An 18,921-nucleotide genomic window follows, 5' to 3' on the forward strand; every position below is an offset into this window, starting at 1 on the left:
CAACTGGTCCTGGGAAGGTCCTTCATCCCCCAGCGTTGTAAATATCAGTCGTCCAACGCGCGTTGGATGAAAGGACGAACAAAGGGTAAAGCCTCATGAGCAATAATGAAATGGTCCAGACTCATGTGGTCCCGTCCTCTGTGCCACTGTGAGAAAGGACAGAACCGCAGCAAGGAGGTCCGTTGCACTAGCCTTCCCGCCCGGCTCTCAAAACCCCACTCACAGCCCCCCTCGGGGCCAGACCGGTTCCAGCTGGATTTCTTACGGCGGCTCGACCGCCAAATAAACTCCCAGCCCTTCCCCTGGCCGCAGCCAATCGCCGCAGCTCCTCGGGCTCCGAAACCGCAGCGGGCTCCGATTGGCTGACAAGGTTGGCAGGGGGCTGATTGGCTGACAGAGTTGGCTCGCCCGCAGGAAAGGGGGTGGAGCGGGAAGTTGGCCCCCCGAGTGGCGAAGCGCCCTCTGCGCAGGCGTGGATGGAAACGCACACACAAACAAACAAAACCCACCACCCTGAGCCCTCCAGCGCTTCTCCGCCCACCTTTACCTCGTGTGGGCGCTCCCCCCCTCCAATCGGCCGGCTTTCCCCGCCCCCGTCTACGTCTGGGCGCGTGCCCCTCGCGGCGCTGGCCACGCAGGGGCCTGCACTTAACCTCTGGCCGCCCGGCGCGAAGTTAGAGGCTGGGTTGGCGCGGGAGGCGCGCACACCTGGGGCGGAGCGGAGGCGGGAGCCCCGGCCTGTAACCTCCGCCGGTTCGACGATGACTTGCTACCGAGGCTTCCTGCTGGGCAGCTGTCGTCGCGTAGCGGGCGGCCGGGCGGCGGCGCTGAGGGGCCCGGGCTCGGGAGGCCCCGCCGCGCGACCGCGGCTCGGCGGCGACGGGGACGGCGGGCGGCACCTGGCGCAGGGGCAGCCGCGCAAGCTGGCGGGCTGTGGCAGTCGCCCCGACGGCGGCTTCCGCCCGTCCCGGGTGGTGGTGGTGGCCAAAACCACCCGCTACGAGTTCGAGCAGCAGCGGTACCGTTACGCGGAGCTCTCGGAGGAGGACCTGAAGCAGCTGGTGGGTTCCGGCGGCCCTCGCCCTTCTGTCTCGGCCACAGCCTGCTCCCCGGGGCGCCCTAGATGCTTCGCCTGCCCTGCTCGCGGCCCCCACTCCTGGCTTTGCGCGTAGGTCACCCCAGCCCTGGCCCCTGTGTGTAGGAGAGGGTCACAGTCTGTGCAGACACCCCCAAGGCGGGCGCATCGTGAGGAAGCCGTGGTTGAGGAACGAGGGGTTTCCACAGTCGGAGGCGTTAAGGGACTTATTCGTGCCCTCGCCACCCCCACCCCCTGATTGGGAATAGCAGCAGCAGCCCCAAGACCGGGTGGCCCGTGCCTGACGTCCGGACGCCCTGGATGGAGCTTCCCAGGCCACCCCACGAAAACGGGGCCCCGGGCGCCGCTGCCTGGGCGAAGGTACCGCGGACACACCCCCTCGTATCCGCGAGGCTGTCCCGGGACACTCGGCCCGGCCGGCCTGGGAGAGCCTTTTCCGTGCTGGACCGTAGCGGGCCGACGTGGGTCTCTGGTGCTGGGAAGAGCGAGGGAGAAAACTCGACTTTGAGTGTATGTTAAGTAGCAAGGTCAGGACAAAGGGCAGGGAAACCTTGTAATTAGGAAATAAAGAGCCGACGTCTAGAATGCAGCAGTACCTCCACAAAAGACTATATTTGGTATAGACACTTATTAATATTTTTACAAGGTATATAAATCCATCTAAGGAAGAAACCCTGAATATTATTCCCGCCCCGCCCCCTTATTTTGAAACTGTCGATCCCACTTCCCCATCCACCAGTTTTAGGAAAAAAAGAGTGAGGATGCTGCCGTGAACAGTATGTCTAGAAAAATCTCCATTGGGAATCTCCATTGTTGACGCTGCGACAAAAGGCTTTGGAATTAATTACCTATAACCCTAATCTTGTAGGACTATGTACAAGAGCAGACAGCCTGTTCTAAACTGCTGGTTTGTAACCTTTGGCATATTTTTTGTAATATTCTGTAGAGGTATCCAGATAAAATTGTGAGTCATCTTTGCTTAAGTACTCTTCGGCATTCAACACCCCGATTCTTGAATGGGTTCACTGAAGAGGGGCCCTGCGTTCATCCGATGAAGTGCTGGGTGCAGATTTGTTTTCTCTCCCTAAGTGTTTGAATATAGCAATTGATAGAAGAGAGTCTCCTCCTTCAAAAGAGTCAATCAACAAACAGGTGGAACAGGGGGCTGGAGTAGTTCAGTTTGTGTTATGGTGTGAAATTGGAGGTGAGGCAGCAGGTAAGAAGATCAGAAGCAGGTGTTTCTGTTTTGGGAAAAAGGTATGCCCCTTGGACTGGATCCCTAATTTTCCAAGATCTGCTTTTTAGAAGTTGTCAAATGCCATGTACCCATTAAATATGTTCTTCGTATAACTTTATGGAATCCACCCATGAAAATGAAAATAGTACACTGGGGTATTCACTGTGGGGTGGGGGTTAGGAGGTGGAAGTATTCAGCCCAGATTCTGTGTGGTTACCTTCCTGTGAGCCTTTTAAACTCATCTGGGACTCATGGGTGAAAACAATACTTTTTGCGTAGTATTGTCAATTTTCAAAGCGCTTTCACCTCGTTCCATAGGTGACATTCCAGCGTTGGACTGGACGGCCTCCGAGGCCCTAGAAAGGCCAGCATTTTGAACTGGTTAACTTTTTCAAGGCCTCAGGAAAACGGGTAGCATCTGAATTAGGTTAATTCTTGGACCTGTCAAATAGATTGTCCCCAGTCAAAACTTTTTAAACGTAGGCAGATCAGTAGCAAGTCTTTAAAAATCGAACTGCTTAGTGTGCCCACTCAGTATCTGAAGAGAAATCTCTTAATAGGTAAATATTTACCTATTGCTTGGTAATGCTGTTTGGGATACGAAAACTTTGAGGTAAAACTCTTGGACTATAGAACACACAGTTTTGAAATAGTTGTTATTTCAATTACGTTTTATTGGGTTAGTTTTATCATTTATGTTAAGGTCTTCAGAATGGAATAGCATTAGGTGGATCCCAGAGCCGAGATGAGGAACAGGCTGTGTGAAGTTCTAAAATGCATTCTGTATTAGGACTGGAAAGATGATTAATATTATTTGCTATTTTGTTGGGGGTAAAAGATACTCAAGTATACTAATCGTGTGAATTGGGTATGAAAGAAAGTGGCCAAGTGCTTACTTGAGTCTTCTAGCAGGTGGTTTTTGTCCACAGCGTCATGGTAACCTGACGTTTGTAACAGAGGGCTTTCTTTTTTGGTAGTGTGGTGGCGGTTTTGTTGCAAATAGATCTCTATTAGGTTACTTGTTGAAATGCAAAGGGAAGATGAGGCTTGGCATGCCAGTATGCTTTTCTGTCCTGAAGCCTCAGGGTTTTCTCACACTGTAGGAACGCAAACAGTGAAAGGAAATACTTTTTAGTTGATAAAGCATGTGCAAAATAGGTTTACACCCTTTTAATTTCACCAGTTTGAATTTCAGTTTCACTCTCACATTGGTTACATTGCTTAATTTTTAAGTCTTATTTTTGCCTTCTCCTAACTGATCAGTGACTTTTCTTGTGAATTGAGGATTTCTAGTTGAGGATTTTTGTCTCTGTTGGCTTGTGACCTTGCAAGGATTAATTAAACCATTAGTACATCGGAAGAGATGTAGCTGTTGGCAAATGCATAACTGTTATCAACAGTCCAAGAGAGTCTCAAATTAGGCCTTTAGATGAATCAGAGCTGACTGGAAAGGTTTTTGACATCATAGACATGCCTTACTGGCCAAAAAGAAGGTTTAATTTTAAAAAATTCTGATATATACCAAATAAGAAATGAGCAGTTTCCACCCTCCACTCCCCAAATGGCAAGTCCCTTTAATGTTTCTCATTTATAGTATTTTAAAAAAATTATTTTTGAGTACTTTTATTTAGCAGTCCCTCTATTATAGGATTAAACTATTCCTATAGTCATTGCCTTGTTAACAGATTTGGGAGGTACAGCGTCTTGGATTTTGTTTCCCTTACTCCGTTTTCTGAAAACAATGGTGTACCTTAGGTTGTAGTTCTTGGGCAGATAATACTTTTGCCACGTGGTGTGCAGTGAATATAGTGTGTGCAATACGAGTATTTATCAAATTAAAGAACATGATCTGGGACGCTGCTGGAGTCCTCTAACGGAAACCTAATTTCTCTCAAATCTTCCAGACACAGGCACCAGGGCGCTCTATCTGAAGTGAACATCTGGCCACTTTACTCCTCAACAGCTCCCCAGAACCTGTAGAGTCCCTTAGGGAATTTGTTAAAATGAAGATGCCTGAACCTTAGTGCCTGCTCCCCTCCACCCCCTAAGATTCTGATTCACTTTGTGGAAAACTCCGAGACTCTGTCCTTCTGAACCACACCCTTCAGGTTGCTGACTCAGCATGTTTAAAATAAGCTCTGCCGGTTTGCAAGTGGTCCCCAGATCACACTTTGAGAAACACTGCTGTAGGGGAACCTTCATGATCTGGAGTGTGTCAGACAAGTCCCTTCATGAACTGGCTTCTGTCTACCTGTTGAACATAATTTCTGATCAGTATTGTCTTCTGTTTCTTTCCAGAAATAATCTATATATACAGATCAACACAATGAAATAGTCTTTTTCTTTGTCTCATCCCTTTTGCTCGGCGGTAACATTTAAGCTCTTCTGTACTTGTTCTTTTTTTAGTAGTATATATAGTATTTCATTGTGTGCAGATGCCTTAATTTATTAAAATATATTCTGTAATGAAAAAATTTGCGTTAATTCCTGCATGTGTGAATCAAGCTCTAAGATAAAGACCTGAAGTGTAATTGCTGAGCCAAAAGGCATGTGCATTTGAACATTTAAAAAAAGTAATTAGTTACCATATTTTTTGCTCCATAAGACGCACTTCTTTCCCCCCCAAAAGTGGGGGGAAATGTCTGTGCGTCTTATGGAGCAAATATTGCGTCACAGACTGTGATGTGTTATTACCTGACCTGGGGTTCCCAGAAAACTAGAAGAGTACTTGAACCTTAAAGTCTCTCCTCATTTGTTAATGACAGTGATGATGGTTCTTAATACTGCTGTTGACTGCTTTTCATTTTACATGGTTGCAATATTATTTTGTTATATTTTATTAAATATTTTAGTACACTATTTGGTTCAGAATATTTTTTTTTTCTTGCTTTCCTCCTCTAAACCTAGGTGCGTTTTATGGTCAGGTACGTCTTATAGTGCAAAAAGTACGGTAATTTTACCCTCACCTGAGGACATGCTTATTGATTTTAGAAAGAGGGGAAGGGCGGGAGAGAGAAATGGAAGGAAACTTGGATTGGTTGCCTCTTGAACCCACAACCTAGGCATGTTCCCTGACTGGGAATTGAACCTACAACCTCTTGGTTTACTGGACGACACCCCGACCAACTGAGCCAAACCGTTCAGGGCTGAAATTTTAATAGGTATTGCTAAATTGTTTCCCTTAGAGGCTGTGTCAGTGTACCCCTTCATCAGCAATGAAGGTGCTTGTTTCATCATAAATAGTTTATCATATTTTGGGGTCTTTGCCAACCTGGTAGGTGAAAGTGGTATTTCATGGTGGTTTCATTTACAGCACTTGGTATCTTTATTTTTGCACCCCACTTTACTTTCAGCAACCAGCGTTGGTAACCTTGCTGTGCCTCTCTCTGGCCCCTAAGGTTGCGTTAGGCGTTCTTCACTGTATCCTCATAATACTTACGTTTTTGAGCTTTCCGCTGTAGGGTATAGTCTGTGCTTCTTCTCTGTATTTGCGGGCAAGGACTGCATCTTATGAAATTGCATTATAACTATAAGTGGTTGTCCACAGGAATACAAAGAAGGGAAAGTGTAATTTGGGAAAGGGCAGGAGTAAAGGGGAGAAAAAAGAAGACCTTTGGATATTTTAACTTTTAAATAGACTTTTTAATGATCTTTTTAAAGTTTAGAGTTTCAGTTACGAGATATTTCTATCATATAGAAAACTTTCAAAAAGAACTACACACCTATGTATAGAACTGTCTAGACTTAACAGATATTTATTTTGCCGTATTTACTTCAGCTATTTTAAAAGGATGTGTTGTAGTTATAGCTAAAGTCCGATCCTTCCAATTTTCCCCTCCCTGTCTCCCTAGAGGTACCCTAGAGGTAATCACTAGCCTAAAGTTGTTGAATATACTTTTCACAATTATATGTTACATATTTATTTAAAAAGTATAATATTGTTTTGTGGTTTTAAAAAGTTACATTGATAATCATATTCTTTAGAATATCTGCCTATTCATTAGAAATTTGCTTTTCTTCCCTAGTGGTTTTGAAGCTCATCTGTGTTGATATATACATATTAATTTATTTTAACCATTGTATAGTATTCTACTGATTGGCTACGTTTCCAGTTTCCTCACTATTTAAAAAATGCTGCAATTAGAAGTACAAATAAATTTTCCATAAGCATTGAATGACTCCCTGACTCCCCACATTCTTATCAGCACTTGGTGTAGACGCCCATATTTTTGCCAGTGTGGTGAGAGTGAAATGCTATTTTTTAATGTTAGGATATTTAAATTAAATATTGAAGAATAAAGAAGAATATACATGTGACAGGGAGAAAACAATAACAGCAAGATAGTGGGAAAGTTCCTCTCTTTATTTTTATTTTATTTTTGCCAACAAAAAGAACTCAAATGTTTTTTACTGCAATCCACATCGAAAATTTTACATCTGACTTAGAACATACACTCATATTTGAAATAAAAGATAGCATGAAACAGTTTAGTCTTGTTACATGTAGTACAGTTTATTTGCTCTTTAGTGATAATGCTGGTTGTGATCGTGAGATCGATAGGGCAACCATTGTAAGAGTTGTTGGAGATCATTGCTCGAGAGTGAGGTCCAGGTAGGCTGGACCTTATGACAGTGTGTCCTGTGAGGGAGTTGGTTTTACCTTGTGCCTTTTCACCGTATGGTGGCAGGATACAACCCTTGCTCTTCCCTGCTCCCTTTTCCCCACAGGAGGGGAGGGATGAGGGTCCGTTTTTCTGAGACAGCATTCTGGGACTGGTTTGAAAGCGGGCTTCTGGGGGTGGTGGCTAGGTTTCGATTATGGGAAGTAAAGACTTTTAAAGAAGGAACTAGTTTAGAAATTCTAGAAGCGGGCTATTGCATGAAACCAGATAAGAGCTGATGTTGTCCAGAACTCAAGCCGTGGCATCATCAATGTGAAGGACAGATTAGAGAAACAGTTTGAACACATTTTAATGACTGGGCTTCACTGATCGGCTGGGGAGACTGAGTGAGAGGGGAGAAGTAAAGGGGACACCTGGGTTTATTCTGTTGTCTAGGTAAACAGAAGTGTTAGTGACTGGTATATGCGACTCAGAAGAGCAAATGAAGGAGGGCTGATGTGATCAGATTTAGGTGGTTTTGAGGAGACACACTTGATTTACCTCTGGATGGATTTGAGAATTTGAGCCTGTAGCTCAAGAAAAAGTCTTAAACTAACAGTATAGATTTCATATTTGCTGGTGTATACTTGGCAGGTCAAGTCCCCGGAGTGGAGAGATAAGGGAATTAAGGGGGGACAGATAAGAAAGCCAAAGGTGGAACCTTGAGCAATACCAACATGCCAGAGAGTAGGGAAACGGGATTCAGAAGATGAATGTGGAGGTAGGACGAGGACGATGGGAAAAGTAAAGGCCAGAGCCTGGGAGAAAGGGTAAGTGGAACAGAGATGATCCAAGGTAAATACCAAGTGTATCTGAAGAAATACTTAGGGTTCATTGCCCTAGGCCTGATCGTGCTCGGTGAATGCAGCTATACTTCCTAGCTGTTAACTAGATGGCCCAAATCCTTTTGAGGCCGTTTGGAGTAACAGTGCACCATTGGGTTAAGTGCGTCAGCTTTTACAAGTGCTTAAATCATGACTAGTGAGTTTATATATCAAACTCATTGTCTTACAAGTTTGTGCATATCGTAGGTTTCCTTCCCTTACGGGGCTTTCCTGGAAAGTACAGGGCATACAAAGTAGTGATGCTCAACTGATTTAAAACAGGTTTTTAAAATTTGTATTTGTAATAAATTCAGTTTTGGTCAAATATAATTAAAGTAAGTGTTTGGATTGCTTAGAAAATAGCAATAGCTCTCACATCTCACCTTATGGTGGGGTAAGTGTCTGTCCATTCAGAATTTTCATTTTATCCTTTCATGCTGTTGTGTTTTAGTATGGGAGCTACATGGGGGGCGGGGGGTGATGCTGGCTTTGGAAATGTTGTAGAAGAAACTCTGTTGCTTATACTGAAATGTGCCTGCCTGTAGATTTTTTAGTTTCATACTGCTTTTTGCGGTATCCTGGTAAATCATTTAAAAATAATTTTTAAAAATGTAGATCAGTGCTAAAATAAGTTTTTTGGAAAAAAATGTTAAAGACTTTGTTACAAATACCTAAGGTGTAGTGCTGTAGTATTGAGGCTGTTCTAAATTTCAGTAATTTGTCTAACCTCTTAATTATAACACATTTTGCAAAGAATTCAGTTCTTTTATGTCTGATTAAAGTATGTTTTTAAGTGTTTGGTGCCTTTTTTTCAGTAGTTAGAAATTCTTATCAGACCTTGAAACTAAAAAATATGAGAGCCAGTTGAATAGTAATTTAAGACTTTCTAGTTGATGCTTAAGTGATTTAAAAAAAGTCTTATTTCTTATCTGCCTACTTTAGCCAGTTCACATGAATGAAGCATACTGTCCAACAAGCTAGAGCTTTAAAGGAAACAATATAATCACTTGTATTCTCTAAATTAATTGAGGGATACATTATTAGAGGATTAGTTCACAGGAAGAAATTTGAGTGGGAACAAGAACCTATGAAATTAGATTTCTGCTCTAATATTAGATAATCGTATGCTAAATGAACTTTGTATTTAGATTTGAAATTTTAAGGAATTTTAGCATTGCTAGGAAAACTTATTAAAATCATGAAAAATCTTGAAGTTTTTTGTTAGTTCTCCAAAATTATTTTCCCCATAAATTCAATCTCCCCTGTCTCAAACCAGAGTTTCCTAGCACTCAGCTGCTCAGTAATCTTAGTTTTCTGGATTTTTCTGAGAGCCTGGAAGTAAGCACCAAAGCTTCCGAGCTTCTGAACCATCAGAGTAAATTTTACAGTATCATACAGTAGGATTTATGTCTTTTATTCCTGGGTACATATCTTGTTCAAACCAAAAATTGGAACACAAGATAAAAATCTGGACCAAGAATTGAAGTCTGAGGGCCAGCTACCCTTAAGTTTTATTTCTAGCAGATTAGAAGCAGTAGATTTGACTTATTGTACCTTTGAATTAGTTCTCATTGTCCTTAGCAGTTTTTAGTGCTGCATTTAATACATTTGATTGAGCTCAGCTAATGTTTAAGTAAACACAGTAGTAGACACTTAGATATTTGAATGAATCAATTTAATTTTTTAGAGTTCAATTTCTAGCTGTGTAAAGTGTTCACTCTTGAAATGGGCTCATGAACAGTAGTTATTGTGACAATATAGCATGGTAACCGATCTGTTAGAAAATCATGAATTGAGTGTGGTAGGTTGAGATGCCTGTTAGATATCCAGAGAAGGATGTTAAATACGTAGTTGGGTGCATTCCTTCGGAATCCTCAAGTTAGGCCAGAGTTAGAGATAGCAAAGGGATCTATTTGAAGGAAAGCCTTAAGCTAGAGAGTCCCCAGGGAGAGAGTAGAGAAGGAAAGAAAGCATTGTGATCCATACACACTGAGAGGGAGGTAGTGCAGGTTTAGTTCCTCTGTAGTTGGGCAGTGATGGTAATCTGGATGGTAATGCTATGTTCATTCATATTCAGAAATTCTACTCTTAGACTTGTTTTCCAAACCTGGTTCATGTTGATTTGTTGATTAAACGAGCAAATGAAAGTTTATCTAATTATTACCTTGGTCACTGCTTTTCTTAAAAAAAAAATTCTTGTTATCGGTTTGCCCTGTCTAAATATGAGACTTACATCTGGGCTTCAAGCTGTTATATAGGCTGCCTGATCTAGTATATCTTTGTGACTTAACACCTATGTATTACTGTATTTTTTGCACTATAAGATGCACCTGACAATAAGACGCACCTAGGTTTAGAGGAGGAAAGCAAGAAAAAAAAATATTCTGAACCAAATGATGTACTAAAATATTTAATAAAATATAACAGAATAATACTGCGACATGTAAAGAGAACAGCAGTCACCAGCAGTATTAAGAACCGTCATCACTGTCATTAACAAATGAGGAGAGACTTTAAGGTTCAAGTACTCTTCTAGTTTTCTGGGAACTCCAGGTCAGGTAATACACATCACAGTCTGATGCAATATTTGCTCCATAAGACCCACAGACATTTCCCCTTACTTTTTTGGGGGAAAAATGTGCATCTTATGGAGCGAAAAATATGCTAATTTTTCAAATAGTCCATGGGTCCTCAGCTCTTCTTTCGAAACTCTTAACTTAGTACTTATAAACCAAAGGTTGGGAAGGTAGGTGTTAAAATATAATTCATACAAATTATCCTGGGGTAATAGATTATATTTAATTAAAATTTTCTTTATATATGCATCTTTCATGTTGTATTGTTTTATGACCACTTTAAAAAGTAAAAGATATTATTAAAAATTCTATTTAAAATTGGTTTTACTTTATAATCAGTGAGTAATGATTTAAAACCAAATATATTTAAGGTTGCATTTTAGACAGGTACTTAAAACTGATTTTGTGTCATACAGAGAGGCCAGGTATAAGGGGATTCTAGCATGTATTCTAGTGGATTTATTTCCTACTTGATGATTAAATGGACATTTATTGAGGATATTCCTAAATTTCTCTCCTAACATTTTACTTTATGGACTATTTAGAAAATATACTTTAAAAGGATAGTATTAATGGTAAATAGTGACATTATAAAATGTCATTCCAATAGACTGGGAAGGATAATTCTTGAAAGAGCTTGTCTTTTATTTCTAAAAGTCACTTATTCTGAGAGCTAACCAGGCCTTTGTTGGCTTGAGTAGGGTAAATACCAAATAGACTTTATAAATCTAAACACAAGAGGGCTGCAAGTCCAAGTGGAACAAAAGTCAACTGCCTTCTGAAGTATTTGTTTATCTTTGCTCTGCAAGTAGCCATATGCAATATATTAAAAATCCATTTAAAAGATAAAGAAAAAACTCAAGCTTTAAAACATGCAAATTAAGAGATCCTGTTGACTACCTGATTCAAGAAACTGAATGATGTATTCGGTATTAAAACTGAATTGTGATTTTTCTGAAGTCAGACTTTCTAGTTCCTTTTAAACTTGTTTAATTAATAGGCATTAAAATTGACTTCAGATAAAAACCTCATTCTATTTTATGTAGGACTTTTTAAAGAAATATGTTATAATATGTACTATATATCACGTGATAAGACAAAACTTGTTTTATTTTGATGCAGCTTGCATTGAAAGGCTCTAGCTACACTGGACTGCTTGAACGACATCATATTCACACCAAAAATGTAGAGCATATTCTAGATAGTTTACGGTAAGTATGGGATTGGCGTTTGGGTGGGCTTTTGTATTCAGGAATTCCAATTTTTCCCTGACTAGCAGCTAATCATTGGATTTTTTAAATTAAAAAAAAATTTAATATCTATTGTATTGGTTTTCCATCACCATTTAGTCCCCGTATACCCCCCTCCCCCCAGCAATCACCACACTGTTCTTTTTCCTCTTTTGCTCCATCTCATTTTTTTCTATTTTTTATTTTTTAAAGAGAGGGGAAGGGAGGGAGAAAGAGCTTGCCTTCCATACATGCCCCAACCGCCCCTCCCCAACTGGGGGTAGGGGTGGGATGGGGGGTACTGATCCTGTAACCCACGTATGTGCTCTGACTGGGAATCAAATTGAACCTGTGACCTTTCAGTTTGGGACAATACCCAACCAAATGAGCCACACTGGCCAGGGCAATCATTAAATTTTTGATAAAGATTGCCATTATAAAACCACTTTTCAGAGAATGGTGTTGTGGTTAATGGACCTGATATGGTGCTTCTAAGGGAATTTTTATTGTACTCTGAAAATTTTACAGATTTGGGGTTATTATTTGGTCTGTCTGAGAAATGCTTTTTCTACAAAGGCTTATTTCTGTACACAGCAGGCTTCAACTGTGTAATGTTTTATTTCTTAAACAGAATACTGGATTATATGGGTGTTCATTATTTTCTTTGAGTGTCTAAAAATTATTATAGAAATTTCAGTTAATTTGGGGCTCAGTGTAGTCAGTGAATATGTTTATGTGAGAACATGCAAATTAGAAATTATTTTAGTCAACTATTTCTGTGTCTGGCACTCAATATTGGATTTAAAATAATGGCTGTTCAGTTTTGTAATTTTAAAAATGGTTTCTCAAGGTGTTGTTAGTCTTCTGGGCCATTTTTGTATTAATTTTTAACATCAGAAGTAGAGAAAATGAAATGAAATTCTAATCAGTGTTTGTCCATTTGTCAGGAGCTATAAAAGATATTTTTAAAGAGATTTGGGGTAGTCATTAACTTTCAGTTTATTCATATGCTTCCTGACTTATAGTTAATCGGCTTTTGCAATTAAAAGAACTTGAAGCATACCTTGCAAAGCTAAACATAAATTTGTTTATTAAAAATATCATTCATTTTACATTTCCTTTGTAATAATCTGCCTCTTAGAAAACATACTCCTTTATGTTATTAGTAGAACTTTTATATACCCTTTACTTTTTCTTTTTAAATTTCAGGAATGAGGGAATTGAGGTTCGTCTAGTGAAGAGGAGAGAATATGATGAAGAAACTGTTCGATGGGCAGATGCTGTCATAGCCGCGGGAGGTAATAGCTTTATAAAGATGCGGGGCCACAGAAATGCTCACTAGTACCCATACGTCCAGGTACCCTTGGTCCAGCTGTAATGAAGCCTTCAGAGTCCTCTCAGAAGGCAAAGTTTTGGATTTTTAGAATCAGGTTTAAAAAGATGTTTTATATAACATTCCACTTTTTAAGTGAATGGTGTTCTGTGAGGTTCCAGGCATATATTTCTGTGTGTCTATTCAAGATGTGCCTTTAACTTCAGGTATGATTCAAAGGATTAGTTGTAACTGTATTTTGGTTAGATTTTGCCAGTCTTTTAAAAAAATGTTGAAGTTGTTTAAAAGGTTAATGAAGTTATATAAATTCCATCCCTCTCTCGCCCCAATATACATACACTTTTTCCCCTGTGCTTTATTATTAAGTTAGTGAATATTTTTTTAATAGTTTTACATTGACAGCATTTGTTGGAGAGGAAAATTTGAAATCGGATACTTTGTGGGACATATTCCCATTACAAAACTTACAAATCTGGACTGATGTCATGAGAGAAGGAAAGAGGGCTAGCTGGTGGAAGTGACAGAGTTAGAGCCGTGGCTCCCAACCGAAGGATGCTACTGGCGTGTAATGGGTAGAGGCCGTGGATACTGCTAACCACCCTGCAATGCACAGGGCAGCCCCCTATGGCAAAGAATTCTTTAGCCTAAAATACCAATCCTTTTTTTTAACCCTACCCAAAGATATGTTTATTGATTTGAGAGAGAGAGAGAGAGAGAGAGAGAAAGAACCATCAATGTGCGAGAGAAACATCAATCAGTTGCCTCCCATACAAGTCCCCACCAGGGATTGAACCAGCAACCTAGATATGTGCCCTGACTGGGAATTGAACCTGCAGCCTTTTTGGTGTGTATGGGACGATGCTCCAATTAACTGAGCCACCTGGCCAGGGCTAAAATGTCAATGTTGCCATTGTTGGGAAATCTTGGATTAGAGCGGTAGAGGTAATGAAAGGGATAGTGGGCAGAGAGGAAGTGGAGTAGCCTGTGGCAGTCAGCAGGACGGGATGGAGCTGTGATTATTAAAACACAAGTACTAGTGTGCAAATGATGTTAAACACAGTTTATAACAAGTCTGGCTGTGTTGTCTGTCCTTTAGGTGATGGCACAATGCTTCTGGCAGCAAGTAAAGTGTTGGACAGACTTAAACCAGTTATTGGAGTGAACACTGACCCAGAACGGTAGGGAAAGACATGTTTTGTTTTGCTTTTTTTGTTTGTTTGGCTTTTTTAAGTGTAATGCATGCAAACGTTTATGATTTGCTTTGCATAGTATCTGTTTATGGTAAACCTTAACATTTGGAAGCTCTTCTTAATTATCTGTACCATAGTCGTTGCTGGGCTCTGTTGCTACATGAAGTTTACTGCGGCGCATGTTTCCCTGGGAGCATCGTGGCTCCTGGCTATCATGAACATAGGAACCACTTTCCAAACACAGTTTAGTGACTGCATTTAGGCATATAGAATTGATCTCAACCTCTGATAGAATTTTCTTCTATGAGGTTGTTTTTAATGACATAGCTCTTGTTTTTATTTCAGGCATGAGAAATGTACAGTATTCCCTCACTTATTGCGGGTATTACGTTCCAGCGCCCTCCCCCCAACCTCCCCCCCCCCCCCCGCGAAGTAGGAACCTTGCATTTATTCTACACTCTTAAACCTACGTAACTGTAACAACATACGTATACAGTACCGCAAAATCCCGCGACATAGCGAAAAATCCGCGATAAATAATTAAATATGATATTTTTAAAAATCCCGCGATACAATGAGGCCACGATAAGTGAATCATAATATAACGAGGGACTACTGTATATTTAACTGGCATTGGTGATAGGAAATTTTGATATGGGATAGATAAGTCCTCACATCTGACTTCCCAGATAGTTTGGGAGTAGAACCTGAGACAGAATAGACCTGACCCTTGACCCAGGTGTCAGCAACCTTTGGTATTGCTAAAAACGGATGAGTTAATAATGTTCCATCTTCTGTCCTTTTTATGGTTCTCATCTATATTTCTGTTTATGTCTCCACTGATTTCTGGTGACTTCATTTACTTAATGAAGAGACCAAATTTTAGAATCGCTTTCTCCTCCTTTCCTCAGCTTCACTGACGTTTACTCTCATTCAGTTCCAGCCACGCATAGCCATAGATATTTGGTCTCTTTTGTTGTTGTTGAAAATATAGAAAATTTTGTGGCAAAAAATTAGGTATAGAGTAGAAATTTTTTTAAATGTCATGTGATTTTTGAATTGTTTTTTTCCTCCTTCTTCCCCTTACACCGCTCAAATCCCTTTTAAAATAAAGGTCTGAGGGTCATTTATGTCTTCCTGTTCGATACACACATTCCTTCCCGGAAGCCTTACAGAAGTTCTATCGCGGTGAGTTCAGGTAGGAATATCTTATTATTGTTAATAAACGTGTGCCATTAAAGTGCTGTTAAACAGAATTAGATAAGATTTGGTTTAGTCCATAGTTATAACAATAGTCATAAAAGGTAATACGTTAGCTGAGCCACAACCACATCTAACTCATCTTCTTCTAGTCCAGTTGAACTGTGTAGAGTAACCCTGACAAACGCAAGGACAGGTTTTTCTCCTTCAGTGAGATAAAGGCCATGTCTCTACTTCGTTAATCTTGTTACATGTTCTTAGCAGTTTCGTGGAAAGATAGTTAAAACTATTGGCTAAAACTGAGTTTTTGAATCTGCTGAGATTTTATATTTTTTATCCTCATCTTCTCCCATCCAGAATGACAGAGGGTTAGATTTACTCCAACCTTGCTGAGATTCTTGGTAGATGGCTGTCTTACATATTAAGTGTTTCTTAAGCAGTGGGGGTGGGATTTTCCCATATTTCTTTCACCGAATTTGTTCAGTGGGCAGACTACCCTGAGAAGAAAGGGTGAGAGAGGAGTGGAGTTGGCGTTGGCTGATTATATTAGCGAGAGTAGAGTGAGACTACTTTTGACTCCCTGACTTGAACTAGAATTTATAGCTTGAGAATGCTTTTTCTCTGGGTATTTGGATAATTGTAATATATCGTTTTGACTTCTGAACTCATTAGTAATGATTCTAGCTTCTAGTCATTTCAGAAGTTTGGCACCTCTACAAATGGCTACAGCTACCAAGTGGGAGTATATTTTTGTATACTTGTCTGGCAGAATTTGTCCCATTGGCTTTTTGATAAATCAGATTTTGGTTTTAAAATCAATTAAACTCCGTTCTTTTTTACTTTTACCAATAGTGCCATTTAGGTTTTAGGTGAAGAATTTTTATCTAATCTGACCACCTTAACACAATATTATTTCAATTTCAGAAGCTTTTTTTTTTTTGCATGAACAAAACACAGTTATATCTAGCTTAGCATCTTGGCTTTAATGGATATTTGATAAAGAATATGACTTTAATTCAAATTATTGGGAGATTTTGTACACATACATTAGATATTTTCATTATAATTGAACAGAGAAATAAACTTCTAAATCTATCTTAAAGCAGGAACTGTGCTTTTTAGGTAGCTCTGGTATAATTTGTTCCTAGGATAAGTTTTTTTTTTAATGAATTTTTAATTTGGTGAAATTATAATGTCCGATTCTTTATTTATTCTGTCTTAACATAACTTGCTTTTCATTCACTCTTCTAAGGTGGTTATGGAGGCAGCGAATCAGGTTATACCTTGAAGGGACTGGCATAAACCCCATTCCTGTGGACCTCCATGAGCAGCAGCTAAGTTTGAATCAACATAGTAGAGCCTTCGATATTGAAAGAGTTTATGATGAAAGTAGGTGGATTGGGAATTAGATGTGTTTGGGGCAGTATTTAACTTATATTTCTTTTGATCTCTAATTTCTGAAAGTAATACTTTGTAATGAACTTACATGGGGAATTTAGTGCCATTGACAGCTCTTAAGGAAGTGTACAGCAAACTCCTGCAGGTGTAAAACTTATTACTAGACACTGAACTAAGAAATATACCATATTTCCAGAAGAAATGTTTCCTGGGATGGGTTTGAAAGCTGATCGATGAGGGTAGGGTTACAAAATGGCCAAGGGATAGGTGATATTTAAGGAAAGATTCTTGGCCTTACTCTTGGAAATGTCAAAAAGGAAAAAAGAAGCAGGAGAAATAAAAGTAATGAGTGAAAGATTTCATCATAATTACATATTCATTTTTTTCATTTATTGGCTAACTTTATCAGGACAGGCTACCTTTATATACCTGCGTTCTGTCTCTGCTGTCTGGTCGTGGTGCTTGATGTTTGTATTGTTTTCTCAGAGCTTTTCGTGATTTACAGCTCTGTAGGTCAGCATGTCCCTAATGCATGGGTTCATGTCAGGTTTTAAAGATGTTTTTGCTCTCTCTGGAAAAATTATTTGATTTTAGAAATATTTTAAGGAATTACATGCATATGAACTCCTATTACTGGTTTTGAAAGACTGCAGTTACTATTCAGTAAGATTTAAAAATCTTAGATAGAAATTTCATCTTGTCCCCCACCAAAAGAAGTTCAGAAGACATTCAGAATTTGACTCTTTTTACCAACAGTCGTACAGGGAAGATGTAGATTGGTATTCAGAGATTCACTGCTCAGACTTTTATTTTGGATTCACCTTTTTTAGCTTATAAACTTAAGTTAACATGAGCATATGCTTACAAACAAAATTACATGTAAACTGAGTAAATACCCAGGTGGTATTCACATCTGATTTATGGTAGTTCTAGAAGAAGAACAGAGAAAATGTTCAAAATTTAAAAAAATATATATACAAGAGAACTTCTCAAAACTTAGGCACCAGTCTTTGAACTGAGAGGGCCCATAAACTCTTCAGCATAATCGTGGTAAAAGGTCCGACACAAGGTATGTCAGAGTGTTAGGGATAAAACAAACCCCTGCAGGTCTGCCGACAGGAAGCTGGAGTGGTAGTAGTTGTGACTGTGATTGGAGTAGGTTTTTTTTAATATATAAAGAATCTGGAATCAGAATAGCTTCAGATTTTAATAGTACTGGAAATTGCTATATTTCTAATATTGATGTTGTTCTTTTTATTTTTTCTTTTCACTTTTTAAACTATATTTTGATTATGTTGTTACAGTAGTTCCAATTTTTTTTCCCTTTGCTCTCCTCTGCCCAGTACCCTTCTTCCCTCCAGCAATCCCACTCGCCTTAGTTCATGTCCATGGCTCGTGCATATAAGCTCTTTGGCTTCACCCTTTCCTATATTATTCTTAACATCCCCCTGTCTGTTTTGTACCAACCAATTATGCTTCTTAGTCCCTGCACCATTTCCCCATTTCTTCCCCTCCCCCTCCCAGCTGATAACCCTCCAAATGATCTTTATATCTATGGTTCTGTTCCTATTCTGGTTTGCTTAGTTGGATTTTGTTTTTATTTTTTAGATTTAGTTGTTGATAGTTGTGAGTTTGTTGTCATTTTAGTGTTCATAGTTTTTATTTTCTTTTTGATGTGGTTCTTAATAGTGTTGATATTATTAACAATTATGATATTTACCATGTCTAGGAACTAGTTTCAACATTGTTTTTTTTTTTTTTTTTTTTGATAGCTTTATTTTCTGAGAAAATTGAGGAAGATTTCAAGGTATATCTCATATTTCCTATTTAAATTCTCTTCAAGTTGGCAGGAAACATCTCCTAGTAAGCTTCCATTGGGATTTTTGAGTACATGAGTAGGTTTGAGATTATAAATAGATCATCATGCTCGAAAGCTTATTTAGCTTTCTAATTTAGCACAAAAGACTACAGAGGAAAAAAGATATTTTTACTTTTCAGTTTAAAAAGGGGATGATGTAACTTTAAACAAAAATTTTCATTGTATAGTGTAATTTCTCCTTAGCTAGCTTGTATTTGTGTGCTAGTGAAGAATTCATTCTTATTACCTGTACACCTTTAAAGAAATGTAGTTAGTTTATTTATTATTTAAATTTTTTTTTTTATCACATAGACCAGTA

The 18,921-nt window shown here is 39.4% G+C and overlaps 1 protein-coding gene across 2 annotated transcripts in view; it reads left to right on the top strand.

Moving 5' to 3' along the window:
- Positions 1-476: 476 nt before the first annotated feature.
- NADK2 (NAD kinase 2, mitochondrial) overlaps positions 477-18,921 on the top strand; it is a 40,883-nt gene continuing 22,438 nt past the window's right edge. The window contains exons 1-6 of one of the 2 annotated variants that reach the window (XM_090278877.1): positions 477-1,061; positions 11,517-11,605; positions 12,833-12,921; positions 14,053-14,134; positions 15,261-15,344; positions 16,599-16,735. In XM_090278877.1, the coding sequence (XP_090135003.1) occupies positions 477-1,061; positions 11,517-11,605; positions 12,833-12,921; positions 14,053-14,134; positions 15,261-15,344; positions 16,599-16,735 (1,066 nt within the window). The remainder of the gene's footprint in view (positions 1,062-11,516; positions 11,606-12,832; positions 12,922-14,052; positions 14,135-15,260; positions 15,345-16,598; positions 16,736-18,921) is intronic. The other variant, XM_090278878.1, reaches the window with a different exon arrangement.

Source organism: Furipterus horrens, unplaced genomic scaffold (genome assembly GCF_987537825.1).
Source record: "Furipterus horrens unplaced genomic scaffold, mFurHor1.1.pri manual_scaffold_5, whole genome shotgun sequence".
In the NCBI taxonomy this organism is placed as follows: Eukaryota; Metazoa; Chordata; class Mammalia; order Chiroptera; family Furipteridae; genus Furipterus; species Furipterus horrens.